Below are 18,653 nucleotides of genomic sequence, written 5' to 3' on the forward strand. Positions count from 1 at the left end.
GCATAAGAATCGTGCGTATCGTGGCGTGAATCAGAAAAATCGCGATTCTGGACTAAATCGCTCGATTTCAAAATAGTGGATCATGCCACGAAACCAGGTCAGATCATGGAGACCCAATTCTGGAAACCCTAAAAAAATAGTATTTTTTAGAAAAGAAAAAAAAAGCAGAAAAGAGAGGGAAAGTGCCGATCTGTCTTCTTCTCCGACGAATCTCCGTCGATTTGTCTTCTTCGGCGGATCTCCGTCGATCTGTCTTCTCTGACAACGGCTCTGCCTTCACCGACGGTGGCTATGTCTTCTCCGGCATCTGGAGACCTATTTTCTTCTAAGAGGGAAACAGGGTCACGGCTTAAGTCTCACCATTAGAAGGGTTAGGATAAATAGTTAGGGTTGAAAGTTGGGCCCAAATGAGCCAAGTTTTATTTTATCTTTTAATTTGGTTAAGAGACCTTTTATTTCACTATTTTTTTTTTAGAAAGTAACTTCTATTTATTATTAATTATTATTATTATAATTTAGATAATATTTTAAGTAATAAAAAATTTAATATAATACCTTAAATATTTTGTTTTCTTTATCTTTTTATTTTGTTTAACTACAATAAATTTTTATTATTGAAAATATTTAATGTATAAATTAAGTTATGTTTTTATTTTTATGTGTATATTATTATTTATATAATTATATCTATTATAAAATATTTAATATATATATATGTAAAAATAAATAAATAAGAATATATTTATATATTATTAACTATATATTAATGTATGATTTCATTTTTATGTTTGTTTATGTTAAAATGTGCCTTAAATACTTAAATAAATAAATAAATATATATATATATAATATATTATATTATATGTATACTATATTTTTATTGATCATGAATCTTACAATTCACGATTCAAAATATAGGCTTTCCGATACACTATTTGTATCCTGATTCAACTACCATGATAGGAAACAGCTTAAAACTAATTCTACCTGAAAAGCAAAGTGAAATGGAACATTGGGCACAGTTTTGCAACCCTTACTGGTTTAGAAATTTTTAAAATAAATCAGTCATATGAATTCAAGTTGATTTGTAACTAGTTTGAATTTATTCTTAGTCTGGTTGGAATTTGTCATCAGCTCCAAAATTTTGTAACCATGACCAGATTTAAATATAAAGGAAAGAGAGAAACTTATAATTCAAATATTATGAGAAAGTAAAGAGATAATGTTAATAAAAAAATAGGGAAAAATAAAAGACCATCATTAATACAAATGGAATACACTAAAACCAATGCTATATATTGGTTTTTCCCGAACTGCATTTAACCGAGTTCAATTAGAACTAGTTAAAGCTTTTGGTACTTTCTACTAACACTCAAAAATTTTAAAAAATAGTTCCATTGTATCTAGTTCTCTAGCTTTTAGAGTTTGGCTAGCCAAAATAATGTTTCTCCTTTAGCAAGCAAGTATCAGCTAAAATTATGTGTTTACAAGAAAAGGCTACTAACGCTGGACGAATATAAATTTTTTCAGACCCTTTTTAAATCACATTATTTTTATTTTTATTGGTAATAAAATAAAGTGTCAAGGGTTATCAACCATGCCTAATAAATGGTACACCAATAAAAGCAAGAAAAGGAAAAAAAAATAATTGGGCCCTCAAACCTGAAACATATAGGCAAAAAAAGCCACACCAACCAAAAAGAAATAAATCAGATCCGCAATGTACCAAGGGAAGATAAAAATGAAATTATGAATTAGCTTTAAAATCCATGTAAAAGTATGATAGATTTTGGCTACCTTTGTTGGAACATAATTTGTGTCAGATAGCCTTTGCAAATTTTCCATGAAATAATCAGTACAATCTGGAATTTGAAGCTCACTACCACGGACATATGTCTCCTAAAGAATGTAAAATATGTGGTTCACAATACTAACTAACTGATGCAAGAAGATAACTACATAGCAAGATTTAAGTAAAAGAAGCCAAAGTATTATATTTTTAACACGGCTCCTCATGCAATAGCCATTTGGGCTTGAAGTATGGATAATGCACATGTCCAACTACCATGTGCCAAAAATTCAACTTTACATCTGAAGAATGGGGATGATTTCGTCAGAGACTTTGATATCATCTCATGAACCAACTATCCCAAAAGCTTAAGCTATTAGGTAAAGACAGATGGCTGGTTTTATATTATATTTCTAATAAATTCTTTGATAATTTGACAAAGAAACAGAATTCCACTAAAAAATAAGAAGCCTGTGTATAATTAAATACCATTATTACATTCATTCATTTGAAATGATATGCATTGTGAAATGGATGAACGTGTTAACATTTTCTACATGCCCACACTTAAAAGTACAAGGAAAAATAGTTTTGTAGTATTTTGCTTTACTCATCAACCAATTACAAAGTAATACTCACCGTTACACTATCTCCACTTTGCCGCCCTGAAAGAGAAGTGAATGACATATAATCCAAGTCTTTGTGCATATTCCACTCTATCTAAAATTGCACTAACATATATAAGCATAATATTAATACCATGTGATACATAAAAAGATGGAAAAATTATTTTCTATTTTTGAAAGCTGTCAGTTAGTTACACCAAACAAGGGAACACAAATGCCGACCCTCATTTCCTTGCCATGCTCACCAAAAACTCCTCGCAAAAGAAACCTTTCCTTTAGATTGTAGAATTTCCCAAATAAACAAGACCTTACCATTTTACCTTTGGATTCGATATACAAAGTAGACCAAGCGCCAGAGGAACCTGTGGATAAGGTAAACTCATTCAATGAGAAAATGCATACCAGACTAGCCGCAGCACTAGTCTCCCCATGTTCCTTATTTTTGAAAATCCAATTTCCAAAAGAACCACTGCTTGAAGAATCTAATGAAACGGTCATTAATTTATCCTGCAAAACAATAATGGGAAGAGAGGGAAGTAGAAGACTGAAAAATTATTTCGTTATCCTAATATAGTGATCTCCCTCTAGCTTTGCCATTTGACAACATCAACAGCTAAAAAGACTTGACTGCATAATGTAGCCTAGGTGTGTGCTGATCCCTATATGATGTAGCCTAGAAATATTATTTTGTTATCCTAATATAGCGATATATTTCTATGTAGGCTTTGCTAAAATTTGGCATTTACTCAAATGTCCGAGTATGCAGGGATTGTTTCAACAACACGCGGTAAATTACTTTCTCGTGAGCTTCACAACATGTTATTATATTTCATTTGGTTACAAAACAAGATATGTTTCTGTTCGTGCTTAAAACACTTTAATTAAGCTAAGATGTATTTATTAGCAGTTCAATGTCATATGAGTACCTGGAAATTTAATGTATTCTCCACCTTAAGATTAAGATTGACTATTACCTCTCAGTCAGACTTGAATCACCAGAACCCAAAACATCCTTAGAAATTACCTTTTATTTATCACCATAAAAATATATTTTGAAAATGCGTTATTCTCACCTAACATACTCGTGGCCACAGGAACCAATGTCACCCTTAGAACCCAATAATCTATACTTAAGGCTTTCCTAACAAAGCCATAGGAAATATTCGGTACAAAAATTGACTTATAAAAGTCTTAAAAGGCATTTGAATGAAGGAGCACCACCAAGCCTGAACACAACCAAGGCAATCAATTACCGAAAAAATTTCAATTTCTAACACAGCAAACTTACTCGTTTTCCTTCAGCAGACATTGTGAGGGCCAACACCAATAAAATGTCCATCAGGTACTTCTGCATAATGAGTTAACCAACAAAACACCAAACTAATATCTTTTATAAAGGTAGCAGCAACACTGTAGCACACGAATAACAATACCTTCAAATCAGACTTCCCCATAGTTTCGTAATACGCCTTAAGAGTGCCATAATGAGGGCGAGGAAACTTCAATGGCTAAGGAACTGAAGTCATGGAACTCGTCGAAGTTTGAATTTCTTGTTTACAAAACACAACCACACATCCCAATTTCAAACACAAAATTATATATAAAAAGAAAGCTAAAAATCCTTATTCAAATGAAAATTTGTTCAGATTTACCTCATGCTCTCCAGTGCAACCTTCTGCAATCCCTGGTCGGGATCCTGAACCCTCTCCACGTACAACTCTAGTTGCTGCTTCAAAGCCAAATTCTCGTCGGATTGCACAAATTACCACAATCGATTTTCATTTTGCTGCAAGAGACTCCACGTACAACTCTAGTTGCTGCTTCAGAGCCAAATTCTCGTCGGATTGCACAAATTACCACAATCGATTTTCATTTTGCTGCAAGAGAAAGCAGAGTAGAAATTTGCGGTCTAGAACATACGAGAGAAAGTTTGAAGGGAGGCTTTTGAACTCACCAAATCTTCGTTCTTGACCTTCTTCCTTGCAACGGTGTCGTCTTTGGCGCCGTTGTTATCGGAACGATTAGGACCGGGCACCATCGAAGAAATTGAACCCTAAAAGTGAGAAGTTGAAAGGGATGTAACTGCGACAGTGAAGGATTTTGAAACAAGTTTAAGAGGCATAGAGGCGTGTGCGTTTTGATTTTTATTCTTTTAAAAATAATTAAATAATAATAATTAACTTGGTCACGTGTGAAACAGGTATTTAAGGAGCGGTTTTAAACTCCTAAAAATTTGATTCTCTTGTAGAATTATAACATTTTGTAGTGATTTTTTGAAATAGAAAAAATAATTACTTAATTTTTTGTAGTGTACGATAAAGATTATACAAAGCATATTAGGTATATCATATCATATCTAACTAGAGAAATATTCAATCATATCAGAATATAGAATGTCTAATCAAAACATTTTTATGAGAATAAACAATAAGATATATATATATCAGTCAGAACATATTATAGGGCATCTAGTTAGTGTTAGAAAATATTAAATAATACTATAATGTGACTCGTGTGAATTAAGAATTTAAACGTAATTTAATAAAATAAAAAGACTTATTGACAAATATGGGAAGTTATTATTTTCAAATTTTATAACTGCTGATAACTAACTTGATGGAAGTTAGTTGAATAAGAGGAACTATTTGGGTTCTATCTCTGTCATATAAAACAACTCTCACTGTTTTACTATCAAAGAAAGTGATGTGAGAATATGAAGTATGGGAAGAGATAAATTAGGAAAATGTGATTGAAGAACTTATTCTCATTACGGTTATCATGGATCAAGGTAAGTCTTTCTTACTATTAAAGTGCATGTGAGAATCATAAATTTCAAGATCCTAAGACATGTATAAATTATTAATATGCGATTGAATGAAATAAATAACTTACATGTGGTATCAGAGTCTGGTTGTAAAATTTATGATTCTCCATTAATTAATGATGTTTTCCCAATTTTATAAATCCTAATTCTAATTGAAAATGAATCAAGAACCATATTTTTCGTTGTGTATATTGAGAATGTTTCAATTTGAAATGTCCCTTAAAATCGATCCTGTTACGAGAACCATCGTATTATGGATTTTATCAATTGCTTAAAATATATATATATATATATTGAATTGAAATGGAATTGTCGAATCGTTTTCTTCATTGTGAATTTCAATTTCAATTAGAAATTAATTGGAATCATGCTATTATGTTTTCGTTGTGCTTCTCGGAATTGTTTTCAATTTGGAATGGTTTGAAATGAAATTAATAACCTTCCTATACATGAAATTCAATTTGACATGTAATTGGTTGCAATATTGTCAATGATTATATATATATACATATATATATATATATATATATATATATGTGTGATGTGATTAGAATTAAGGGAATTTAGTCTCATTTAACTAATACCCACAATTACAACATGTGTGTGTATTTTGCTTAGAATTGCATTTATATTTTAGGATTAAATGTATGATAGATTTATAATCACCAAAGTGGTCAAATCTTTATGTTTTAGTTAATTCCAAATTCATAATGAATTTTATTTTAATTACCCATAGAATGGATGCTAAATTATAAATTATTGGTTTATGGGTTGATTGAAGTTTATTGTTATAAGACATTTATGGATCACTCAAAGGTTGATTAGTTGTTCTTATAATTAATGGATATGATTGTTGGTAGTGAGTATGCATTATTAGTTTTATTTATTTATCCAAAGATAATAAGTATTTCAAATTAGTGCATATGTCTTGCCAAATAATGTTAATATTATTAGCATCATCATGTTTTGTATATTACTATATCACCCAAAGGAGAACATTAGTATACATAAAATGTTTGTTTGTTGTTTGAATCTGTACTGTATATTTAACTTGTGACTCAAAGTCTTAATGTTAAACATGTGTTAATTGCAGTGTCTGTTCCTTTATCTTTACACTCTCATGCTATGTCTATTTCGGTCTTTAATGGGTTGAATTTCTTTGATTGGAGCGAACAAGCCCAATTTCACTTAGGTGTATTGGATCTTGATTTGGCTATTCAAGTTGAGAAACTTGTTGCTATTACTAATGCTAGTAGTGATGAAGAAAAAACATATTATAAGGCTTGGGAAAAGTCAAATAGGCTTAGCGTGAAGTTTATTAGAATGAGCATAGCAAGTAACATTAAGTCCGCTCTTCCTCAAACTGAAAGTGCAAAAGAACTTATGAAATTTGTGGAAGAGTACTGCCAAACTGTTGATAAGTCTCTTACTGGGACATTAATGAGTACCTTAACCACCATGAAGTTTGATGGATCTCGTACTATGCATGAACATGTTATTGAAATGACAAATATTATAGCAAGACTTAAGTCTCTTGGAATGGCAGTGGATGAAAATTTTCTTGTGCAGTTTATTTTGAACTCATTACCATCTGAGTATGGTCCTTTCCAAATGAACTATAATACCATGAAAGACAAATGGAATGTGCATGAATTGCACAGTATATTAGTTCAGGAGGAAACCAAACTTAAGAATCAAGGAAATCACTTCATTATGTGAATAATCAGGGAGCTGAAAAGAAAGTTAATAAGAAACATGGAAAGGGAAAGGGACCATTGAAGATTGTTGACTCCTCTACTAAAATCCAGAAGAAAACTGACAAATGTCATTTCTGTGGGAAGTCTGGTCATTTCCAGAAGGATTGCCCAAAACGTAAAGCTTGGTTCGAAAAGAAGGTGAGCATAATGCTTATGTATGTTTCTAATCTAATTTAACTGAAGTTTCCCATAATACTTGGTGGATTGATTATGGATGTACAACTCATGTTTCTAACATGATGCAGGGATTCCTTACAACCTGAACCATAAGCCTAAATGAGAAGTTTTTCTTCATGGGGAATAGAGTGAAAGTTCCAGTGGAAGTCGTTGAGACTTATCGTTTAATCCTTGACACTAGATTTCATTTAGACTTGTTTGATACTTTTTATGTACCTAGTATTTCTAGGAATTTAGTTTCCTTGTCTAAACTTGATGTTGCTGGATACTCTTTTAGGTTTAGGAATAATTGTTTCAGTTTGTATAAGCGTACTTGTATGATTGGATTTGGTACACTTTGTGATAGATTATATAAATTAAATCTTGATAATTTATATGTTGAAACTCTTATGACCTTCCATCATAATGTTGGCTCTAAACGTAGTTTAGTGAATGAACGTTCTGCTTACTTGTGACATAAGCGTTTAGGACACATTTCCGAAGAAAGGATACAAAGATTAGTAAAGAATGAAATCCTTTCAGATTTAGATTTTACTAATCTTAATATATGTGTGGATTGTATTAAAGGTAAACAAACAAAACACACAAAGAAAGGAGCCACAAGAAGCACTCAACTTCTTGAAATTATACACACTGATATATGTGGACCTTTTGATGTTAATTCTTTCAATAAAGAAAAGTACTTTATCACTTTTATTGACGACTTTTCATGTTATGGGTATGTCTATTTACCGCATGAGAAATCTCAAGCGGTGAATGCCTTAAAAATTTATATAAATGAAGTAGAAAGACAATTAGATAGAAGGGTAAAACTTGTCAAGTTAGATAGAGGTGGTGAGTATTATGGAAGATATGATGAAAGTACATGGACAAAATCCTAGTCCATTTGTTAAGTTCCTTGAAAAGCGTGGTATTTGTGCTCAATACACAGTGCTAGGTACATCACAACAAAATGGTGTTTCAGAAAGGCGTAATCGAACCTTAATGGATATGGTTAGAAGCATGTTAAGTAATTCATCTTTACATGTATCATTGTGGATGTATGCTTTAAAAACTGTCATGTATTTGTTGAACAAGGTTCCTAGTAAGGCAGTTCAAAAGACACCTTTTGAACTATGGACAGGTATGAAACCCAGTTTAAGACACATGCATGTTTGGGGTTGTCAGGCAGAAATTAGAATATACAATTCGCAAGAAAAGAAATTGGATTCAAGACCAATCAGTGGGTATTTCATTGGTTATCCAACAAAATCAAAAGGGTATATATTTTACTGTCCTACCCATAGTACAATAATTGTTGAAACTAAAAATGCTAGGTTCATTGAAAATGGTGAAACTAGTGGGAGTGAAACTTCACGAAATGTGGAGATTAAGGAAGTTAGAGTACAAGTTTCTTTAACTAGTGCTTCTACTTCAAGAATTGTTGTTCCCCATGTTGTTGAACCAAACAACAATCAAGAAGAACAACAAATTAATGATCATGTGGTTAACAATGAACCTGTAGTAGAACAACCATAAGAAATAGTATTAAGAAGATCTCAAAGGGAAAAGAGATTTGTTATTTCAAATGACTATGTGGTTTATCTACAAGAGTCAGAAAATGACTTAAGCATTGATAATGATCCAGTTTCATTTTCAGAAGCTATTAATGGTGATAATTATGAAAAATGGTTAGATGCCATGAATGATGAGCTTAAATCAATGACACAAAATGATGTATGTGACCTTATGGAATTGCCTGAAGGGTGCAAGAGAGTTGGGTGTAAATGGGTCTTTAATACTAAGTGTGACTCTCATGGCAATATCGAACGACACAAGGCTTAACTTGTTTCCAAATATTTTACTCAAAAGGATGGCATTGATTATAAGGAAACCTTTTCTCCGATTTCTAAGAAAGATTCTTTCAGAATTATCATGGCATTAGTAGCTCATTATGACCTTGAGTTACATCAAATAGATGTTAAAACTATCTTTTTGAATGGGAATTTAGAAGAGAATGTTTATATGGACCAACCAGTGGGGTTCATTGAAGAAGGAAAGGAACACATGGTGTGTAAACTTAAGAAATTAATATATGGACTTAAACAAGCTTCTCGACAATGGTATATATTAAGTTCAATGATACTATTATGTCCTTTGAATTTAAGGAAAACACTGTTGATCGGTGTATATATCTTAAGGTCAGTGGGAGCAAGTTTATATTTCAAATTTTGTATGTTGATGACATCTTGCTTGCAACTAATGATCTTGGTCTATTAAGTGAGACTAAGAAGTTTCTCTCTAACAACTTTGAAATGAAAGATATGGGTGAGGCAGGCTATGTGATAGGAATAGAAATATTCCATGATAGATCACAAGGACTGTTAGGCTTGTCTCAGAAAGCCTATATTAATAAAGTTTTAGAGAGATTCATAATGGATACATGTTCAGCATCTCCTATTCCAATACAGAAAGGAGACAAACTTAGTCTTATGCAATGTCCAAAGAATGATTTGGAATAGAAACAGATGGAAAATATCCTTTATGCATCTGTTATTGGGAGTTTAATGTATGCTCAAATATGTACAAGGCCAGACATTAGCTTTGCAGTTGGTATGCTTGGTAGATACCAAAGTAATCCAAGATTAAATCATTGGAAAATTGCAAAAAATGTCTTAAAGATACTTGCAAGGGACAAAGGATCACATGCTTACTTACAAGAAATATGATCATTTTGAGGTCATTGGATATACAGATTCAGATTTGCTGGTTGTATAGATACAACAAGAAAGTCTACATTTGGGTATGTGTATTTTTTAGCCGGAGGAGCGATTTCATGGAAAAGTGCGAAGCAGTCAATCATTGTTGTATCCATCATGGAGGCTGAATTTGTGGCATGCTTTGAGGCCACAGTTCAGGCTAATTTGTTGTGAAATTTTATTTTAGGACTTGGGGTAGTTGAGAGCATTGCCAAGCCGCTGAAAATTTATTGTGATAATACCGCAGCTGTCTTCTTTTCTAAAAATGACAAGTATTCTAAAGGTTCTAAGCATATGGAATTGAAATATTTTGTTGTTAAAGAAGAAGTTCAGAAACATAGAGTGTCAATAGAACATATTAGCACTGATCTTATGATTCTTGACCCTTTAACAAAAGGGTTACTGCCCAAAGTATTTACTGGTCATGTAGTAAATATGGGCATTATGTCTACTCGTGAATGCTGAACATTATTGTTGTTATTAATGCCTATTTGACACTCTGAGCTCATTTAACATACAAGTTTCTGAAATTTGTGTTTTCTAATTTATGTATATGCATGCAAATTATGACGTGGAAAACATATTATGTGTTTATTAATGAAAGAGTGACTTTATGTTTGAACCCATTATGAACTTCTCATTTTACGGTCATATTAAGGAAAATGATAATATAGTAGTACATGAAGGAAATGTGTTGATTGAATGACATGTAATCGCCATGACTCTTATTATTTATGTATATTTAATTATGATTAATGATGGAGCCAATTTATCTAAGGTCTTTAATGCGCATTATGATTTATATAATTTTTAAATCATGAAGTGTTATGACATCACATGAGTCAAGTGAGAGAATGTTAGAAAATATTAAATAACACTATAATGTGACTCATGTGAATTAAAAGCTTAAACGTGATTTAATAAAATAAAAGGACTTATTGGAAAATATGGGAAGTTATTATTTTCAAATTTTATAACCGCCGATAACTAACTTGATGGAAGTTAGTTGAATAAGAGGAACTATTTGGGTTCTATCTCTACCAGATGAAACAACTCTTACTATTTTACCATCAAAGAAAGTGATGTGAGAATCTGAAGTATGGGAAGAGATAGATTGGGAAAATGTGATTGAAGAACTTATTCTCATTACGGTTATCATGGATCAAGGTAAGTCTTTCTTACTATTAAAGTGCATGTGAGAATCATAAATTTCAAGATCCTAAGACATGTATAAATTATTGATATGTGATTGAATGAAATAAACAACTTACAGTTAGAGCTTATGTATACTCAAAGCATATATGATGAAAATTTATGCAATGTATAAATAGGTACAAGAGTTTGTAACAGGCTTCCCTTTGTTAGAAAAGATGGCTTAATCAAGAGGGGGTGAATTGGTTATTTAAAAAATTTCTGTCTAAATCTTCCTGGTTTAAAAAATCTTCTAAAACCTTCCAAGCGTTACCATTGATTCTAAAATCATCTTTATCTCTTTTTGAAATATTGACTCTTATAGATTCTATAAAACAATTTCAGTTTATTGCAATGGGGCTTATACCAGGATAAAAGGGATTTGTTAAATTATATTTTTAAGATAAAAGAATGAAGGATGAGAGCAAAAGAAAAAAATAAAGTCCAAATAATTGGTAGAAGAAAAAAGATGTCTTATCTAATTTAAAAAAAAATGGCATATGATCATTAAAAGAAAATGGAATAGGAAACTAAATAATTAAAAAATGTTATTAAAAAAATAAAATAACAAAGAAGACAATATGAAAGAAAAAAAAGAATTTGACTGATGTATTATTTCTGGGAAATGACAATCCTATTTATAAGTCATATGGTAGCTAAATAATACATAATAGAAATATAAATAGCAATAATGTACATTGAATATGGACATCCACTAATTAACCCACAAATTATTATTCATAACATTCTCCATTAGATGTTCAATATTTAGAATATATCTCATTAAAACCTTACTAGGAAAAATCTTGTGGGACAAAAACCTAGTGAAGGAAAAATAGTGCATCATTCTTTAATACGGTATCATATACTACATCATTAAAAACCTTGTCAAAAAAACTCAATGGAACAAAATCATGACAAAGGAAAAAAGAGTATAGAATATCTCCCCCTCATATAGCTAATCATCTTTAAGATAAAAAAAAATAATAAAAAAACAATCTTATGTATCAATAATTGTACTTGTTAGTAACTTTGTAAAGAGATATTTTCAAGTTCTTAATAAGAAGACTTGTTGAATAATTATAACACCACTCCTTTGATGATTACAAGTTAAAAAAAAAACTTAGGAAAAAATGTTTTGTTCCATCTCTTTTAATGCATTCTTCTTTCAACCAAGTAATAGATGTAACAATCTCTTGTGTATGACTATACCACCATATATAAACAAATATCTCATTTGTGATTTACCATTGTAGACACTCGATTTCGTCCGAGTTACCCTTACCAAAGACAAAAGGTCACTAGGATGACAAGAGTGGCCCTCGAGGGCCCAATAAAACACCAAAACAAACCAAGATAACACCAAGAGACCTAGAAGACTCAAAGCTAGGGTTTAGAGCTTAGAACAGTCATTCCCACACTTGGCATAGTCGTTCCCAACTTAAAATTTGGCCTATAGTCCTAATTTGGAATGACCTATTCCTAAAGCCCATTTTAGTTCAATTATAAGATCCATAACGCCCGTTCCAAGCTAGGGAATGGTTGTTCCACGCCTCTGGGTGTTTATATAAACGTGCCTAAAGCTTAGTCTCCCTCACAAATTGCTCAGTTGAGAAATTCCTAGCAGAAACACTCTCTTCTTTCCCTTTATACTTTCTTGAGTGTTTGTGAGGTCTTTGTAGAACGAAAGACTATTAAAACACGCTTTTGTACCGACAATTGAGATTTCTTCTATAAAGCTTGCTTCAGAGGTATTCTTATCAACTCTCTCTCTTTCTTTCTTATTCTCTCTCTTCTTACTTATTTAATCATTTTATTCATAATATTACTGTCATGAAATAACTAGAAACATGTAAACATTAAGTATGTAAATGACTAATAAAAAGGGATAAATATTTAACCATTGTTTATTATTATGCTAAACTCGTCATAGGGTGCCATTCAGAGCGTTGTGGGGTGCCTAATACCTTCCTCACATGTAATCGATTCCCAAACTTGATTTTGGTTATAAAGGTCATTATTAATTTGCGAAAACCTTTTCCTTTTTTTCGATGTTTTGAGCAAAATATCGGTGGCGACTCCTTAGAACCTTTTCCAAGCATCATTGATGAAGGATTAGTCTAATCTTTGGGTATTTCTAAATCGATGAAATTTTCAAAACGAATTCTAATCAATATATGGGCAAAATAGAAATTTTTCGGGTTCCGACAACCATTATGAGGTTTTGACTTTGACCCAAAAAAATCCTCTAAGATAATGAAAAATATTATTGACTTTGTTTCAACAATTTCATGTAAGTGAATAACTATATCTTATAAGTAAAATGATAACAAATTATATATCAAGTAATTTATAATTAGTAAGCTAAGATACATTAGTACTCATATAATACTAAGATATGGTACTTCAAGACCAAGTAACACTTCATCCTTTTTCTTCATATCTAAAAAGGATATTTGTCCACATTTAAAGACCTCACAATCATTAGAGTACACAACAAAATGGTTTCTCCATATAAATCTTTTTAAACATCTTTGTCATATAAAGTTATTGATGCACAGGAAACTCCACAATTTAAATATTCAAATTGTATTGATAAGCGGAACTTTATTCATTCACATCCTTCATTGCAATGTTATCTTTATGAAATCTATAATTTTTTGAATCTCTTCAAGAGTTCTAAAATGTTGATGTCATCTACCCAAATATAACAATAAACTAAATTTCATATCTTTTCATAAAAATACATGAAAAAAATGATTATATGATATTTATATTATTCTTTGAGCATATTCACATCATCCATATTGTTCTAGTCCATAGTGCGACTTACTTAATTTGATTGAGCAATTTTCTCAAGAACTTGCATCCAATGTTTTGGAGAATATCACATAAATCTCACTATCAAGTGAGCCATAAAATTGAGTTGTAACATTCATTAATTGAGTTTTTCATATACAACTTGATTGATCAAGTATTGAAAAATACTTACATACATTACAATTGAACGTATCTTAAAAATCAATGTTAGATTTTTGTGAAAATCATTAATTTTCAAGGCATGTTTTGTATCTCAAAATTTCACCATTCTCATTTCATATTTACATAAAAACATTATATGTCCAATTACATCTTTAGGTGTATGAACTACAAATCCAAAATCTAACTAGCTTTACATCTTTAGATATACAAACTACATGTCCAAAAACTTTTCAATTTGACAAACAAATTTAATTTTGTCTCAATTGAGTTTTTCTATATTTTTGGTCAATGATCTCTTCCTAGAATCTTTTATAAACTTTATTTCTTAATTCTCGTTACTATTTATCACATAGTGCTATATTATATGCAAATACATTGTCAACATTAACTTTATTTTAATTCCATCGTATTTCCTTTACGACATAATTTGAGTACATAAAGTACATAATTTTAAAAATTAAAAAAATAATATAAATTACGTAAGTGAATTATAATTGAAGATTAAATAATTTGAAGTAGTTATGTTATTATCGAGATATATTAGTCTTAAAGAAGTATAAACTTAAGTAGTTACATAATTAATATCTTTTAATATTAGTATAAATAATTCGTTAACTTGATTCGTTAAAGAAAATATTATATTAGATGGTATACATATAATTATTTTAATTTAATTTAATTTTAAAAATTATGAAATAGCACAAATTCAGTGAAAAATATTTTGATTTATCTTTACTTTTTAGATATATTTTGATATTATAGTTTCGGTGAATAAAGATATCACAGAATCGTGAGTCACGGTAGTCGTTTTCGGAAATAATGAAAATGTGTTTATATATCCGTTTAAAACTTTAGCTTCAATTAGTTAGTGTTTTAGTTAGTTTCAAACTTAATTCATACATATTGAACAATTTTTTCCCCCTATTTTATTAAGTGTGAATTATAAGCAAATCTCACTTGAATCAAAAGTTGGAAAAATATTATTTTTCTAAAAAGAACTTGATTTAAAAAATTAAGATTAAATCAACTAATTTTCTAAATATAATTAAAACACACATAATTGATCCATCACCTACCTATGTCCAAAGTCACTTGAACTCGAGTTAAGAGGATACATAGCCCTTCAATTTGAAATCTAAAAATAAAGCAAAGAGACAAAAATCTATTTTGTGTTTCTATTTTACATTACATGTTCGGATGTTCCACACGGCACTTCTAATTTCTAAATTCAGATTTCTCTATGCAAAGTGTCTTTCACCAATCCTTTCCCATTTTCAAATTTGTGACTATTCAACGTTGGCTTATTCTCTCCACTTACACCTCATCAAAATTAACGCCAATATTCACAATTCAAATTTGTTGTTTCCTTACTTCGTCTCCTACACTCATCTTGACCCTCGAGATTTGAATTCCATTCAAATAAAATAGATGGGGAAAATGTATAAAAGAAAAAGGAAACAAAAGTATATATATATATATATATATATATATATATATATATATAAACTGTATTTTTGGATAGATAGAAATACAGTTTAAAATCTTCTTATTTAAACGAATGATAGTATATCGTCACTTTTTTTTTCCTTTCTTTTCTGAATATAAATATCGACTTTAATTAATACAAGTAATAATAATTTTTTAACTAATTTATAAATTATTTAAATTTTGAATCTTAATCTTAAATATAAAATACACTTATTTTAATATTATAAGATTTATCTTTTTATATTTGTTGATTTATAGTTTTTTTATTAACAAAATTTATTCTTACAAAAGATTGGTATTTAATAAAAGTGAATGTGAATATAAAAACACCTTCAACCTCATACTCATGTATAAAGATATTGTATATTTCTTTCATTGTTTGTTTTATTAAGTTATTCATTTAAACTAATATCCTTAAAACTTAATAAGTTTTTATAAGATTTAAAAAAATATAATTCATTTTAATATGTAACTTCGTTCTTATCGGTAATAATATATTAACTCTTCTAAAGTTTTCAGTTATATTTTGTAGTATCATATAACATTAATTTTTCACATTATTAAATTTGAGAAGACAAAAATTGATACATTGTTACATTCATTTCAGGGAATGAAACAATGCTAGTTGAAATGGTCTCATGCATAAAAAAATCTCAATATTTTATTTAGTCTTCAAGAACAATGAACCAACTTAGGATATTTTTTAATCTTTTTTTTAATATTGCTACTTTAGAAGTAAAATAGATGTATGAAAAATATAGTGTATTTTTTTAAATAATTTTCAAATTGAGAAATTATTGTAAAAGTGACATTTCTCTTTATGTGTCTTCAAACACTAATTTAATCTCAAAATATACATTGATTTTTATACTATAACAATGTGTATGATCTAAAAATAGATTTTTCGTAAAAAAAATTATTTAGAAAGCATATTTCGATAACTTCATAAGTTTTGAAAAATGAATGACTAAAACAAATATTAAAACTAATTTCTAGCAATCATATAGCATAATCATACATTCTTTTGAAAAAAAACATAACTCTTTATCGTCTACGTCTTTCGTTTATTAAAAAAAGCAAGTCAATTTTAAGAAATGAATGATTTGGTATAAACTCATAATAAAATAAATTAACATATAAAAAAAAGTGAATCTTTCTCACTATAATGATTATGGTAAAATAATTCAAAAAATCATTTGATGAAAATATATTTATGTCATTACTAGGCTGACATTAAGGAAAAAATAAATAATACTAAAAATTAGGAGAATTATTCTCCCTATAAATATTGTCTAAAAAAATTAAGAAAGCAAATGATGATTTTTTCATTAAATTCTATTATTCCTGTACAAATCATAATCAAATTATAATTGGATAATTATAAGTGATATGCATTGATCTCTCCACCAATTTAGTAATTATATAATAATAAACATATAAGAAAACACAAAACATCAATTCTATTAATAGCATTTAAAACCAAACTCTTTAAGGTTTAATAGCACAATACAGAGAGATTTAATCACATAGCATGTCAATTATTTCAACTAATTCAATTAGGAACAATATCAAATTACAAACATAGAGGACTTATGGTCCCTTCAAGAAATCACACAAAAACTTAAAAAGATTTAGAAATTGTTTCACTATCCACAATTCTTATAATTTCCCCAAATATCATTTAACAATACAATTATGACCTTGATAAAATATTTCACTTTTGGTGGTACTCTTATTTATATTAAAGGATCAAACATAATACTTATATCATATGTGTTTCTTTATCCATCCTTTTCTTTTTCACTTTTCAAACAATTTTTTCACTTTTGGTAAAATTTATTTATTTTTCACTTTTTGGACAATTTTTTTCCACTTTGGGTGAGAATTATTTTCCTTTCCACTTTTCATATGTTTTCTCACTTCTGATAAGAAAATTATTCTATAATTTTCATTTTTGCACCATTTTTTCACTTCTAGTGAGGAAAAATATTCTTCAAAGTTTTCTATTTGACAATATCTTCCTAACCATTACAAAAATATTCTTATAATTCATTTTCTTGATTTTGTCTTCAGAACCATTTGTATTTAAATAAATTTTACAATTATATAAATAATACAAATATTCTATCAAATACATAATATGAAGAATATGATTAAAGATAAAATATTATGAATAATGATAAAATATATATATATATATATATAATATGTAAAATATATTATGTCAATGAATCATTGATATTTCTCACTTTTGGTTTAAGGAAAACGAAATTTATTTATTTATTTATTTAATAATATCTTTAGGACTACTTTGATTCATAATAATGTAAATAAAATAAATATTTGATAAAATACATGTTATGCAAGATGAATAACTAACATCAAAATATTGTCTTGTACGTTACAAAACCAATGGAAAAGAAAGACTATCATGTCGATAACATGTTGTGAAAAAAAAAAAGAAGATAATAGTAAAGAGAACAAATAAGAGAATATGAAAGAGAAAATTTGACTTATGTATTATTTTTGGGAGAGAACTAGCTTATTTATAAGTACATATGATAGTTGAACAATTACACATCCACTAATTAAGCCACCAATTATTATTCATAATACTTTATCTCTTTTCACTTAATCATTTTCTAACCAATTAATTCATGTTTAGAAAAGATGGATATTTATGAATTTATTTATCTTCTCCAATCTTAGAGAAAAAGTTTTTATTCAATTAGTTTCAAACATTTATTATCTTTTATCTAAAAAATTATTAACTAAATAAAATATTTTTAAAAAATATAATTAATAAAAATGACAATTAGAAGAAAATGTAAAAAAAAGAGTAAAAACAATCTTACATCAATAAACATGATAAATGAGTATGAGTAACTTGTAAATTCAAACTAATTCAATGAGTTTAGATCAATTTTTTTAAATACTTGGATCATATTTGATCCAACTCAATCAAACTCTATCATTATACAAATAGAATAACAATTTTGTATTTTTTATTTGTAACACAACTCACGATCATATATAAGTTACTACTTGATCAATCACTTATTCAGAATAATATTGTCTATT

General features: G+C 29.0%; 2 protein-coding genes across 10 annotated transcripts in view; one reads left to right on the plus strand and one right to left on the minus strand.

Annotated features, from left to right (window-relative positions):
• LOC109788202 (uncharacterized) overlaps positions 1-4,537 on the minus strand; it is a 23,543-nt gene extending 19,006 nt beyond the window's left edge. For 6 of the 9 annotated variants that reach the window (XR_014433323.1, XM_083072862.1, XM_083072866.1 and 3 more), the window contains exons 1-6: positions 4,068-4,537; positions 3,849-3,964; positions 3,704-3,763; positions 2,736-2,922; positions 2,429-2,454; positions 1,798-1,899 (exon numbers count right to left, since the gene is read on the minus strand). Coding sequence is in view for 7 of the 9 variants with exons in the window: in XM_083072862.1 (XP_082928988.1) it covers positions 1,798-1,899; positions 2,429-2,454; positions 2,736-2,922; positions 3,704-3,763; positions 3,849-3,869 (396 nt within the window). In the remaining 2 variants the exon portion in view is untranslated. The remainder of the gene's footprint in view (positions 1-1,797; positions 1,900-2,428; positions 2,455-2,735; positions 2,923-3,703; positions 3,764-3,848; positions 3,965-4,067) is intronic. The other 3 variants (XM_029269197.2, XR_014433325.1, XM_083072854.1) reach the window with 3 other exon arrangements.
• Positions 4,538-5,193: 656 nt separating this feature from the next.
• LOC145955190 (uncharacterized) lies at positions 5,194-7,259 on the plus strand. The gene is made up of 4 exons (XM_083069915.1): positions 5,194-5,203; positions 6,333-6,883; positions 6,967-7,134; positions 7,242-7,259. The coding sequence occupies exons 1-4, from the start codon at positions 5,194-5,196 to the stop codon at positions 7,257-7,259; spliced, it is 747 nt and encodes a 248-aa protein (XP_082926041.1).
• The last annotated feature ends 11,394 nt before the right edge of the window (positions 7,260-18,653 follow it).

Source organism: Cajanus cajan, chromosome 1 (genome assembly GCF_000230855.2).
Source record: "Cajanus cajan strain Asha chromosome 1, NIPB_CcT2T_4, whole genome shotgun sequence".
In the NCBI taxonomy this organism is placed as follows: domain Eukaryota; kingdom Viridiplantae; phylum Streptophyta; class Magnoliopsida; order Fabales; family Fabaceae; genus Cajanus; species Cajanus cajan.

Bases quoted from the DNA above. Each gene is read 5' to 3' on its own strand.
- LOC145955190 (XM_083069915.1), top strand. The intron at 6,884-6,966 runs GTGCATGAATTG...GTGAATAATCAG, and splicing joins CCATGAAAGACAAATGGAAT to GGAGCTGAAAAGAAAGTTAA.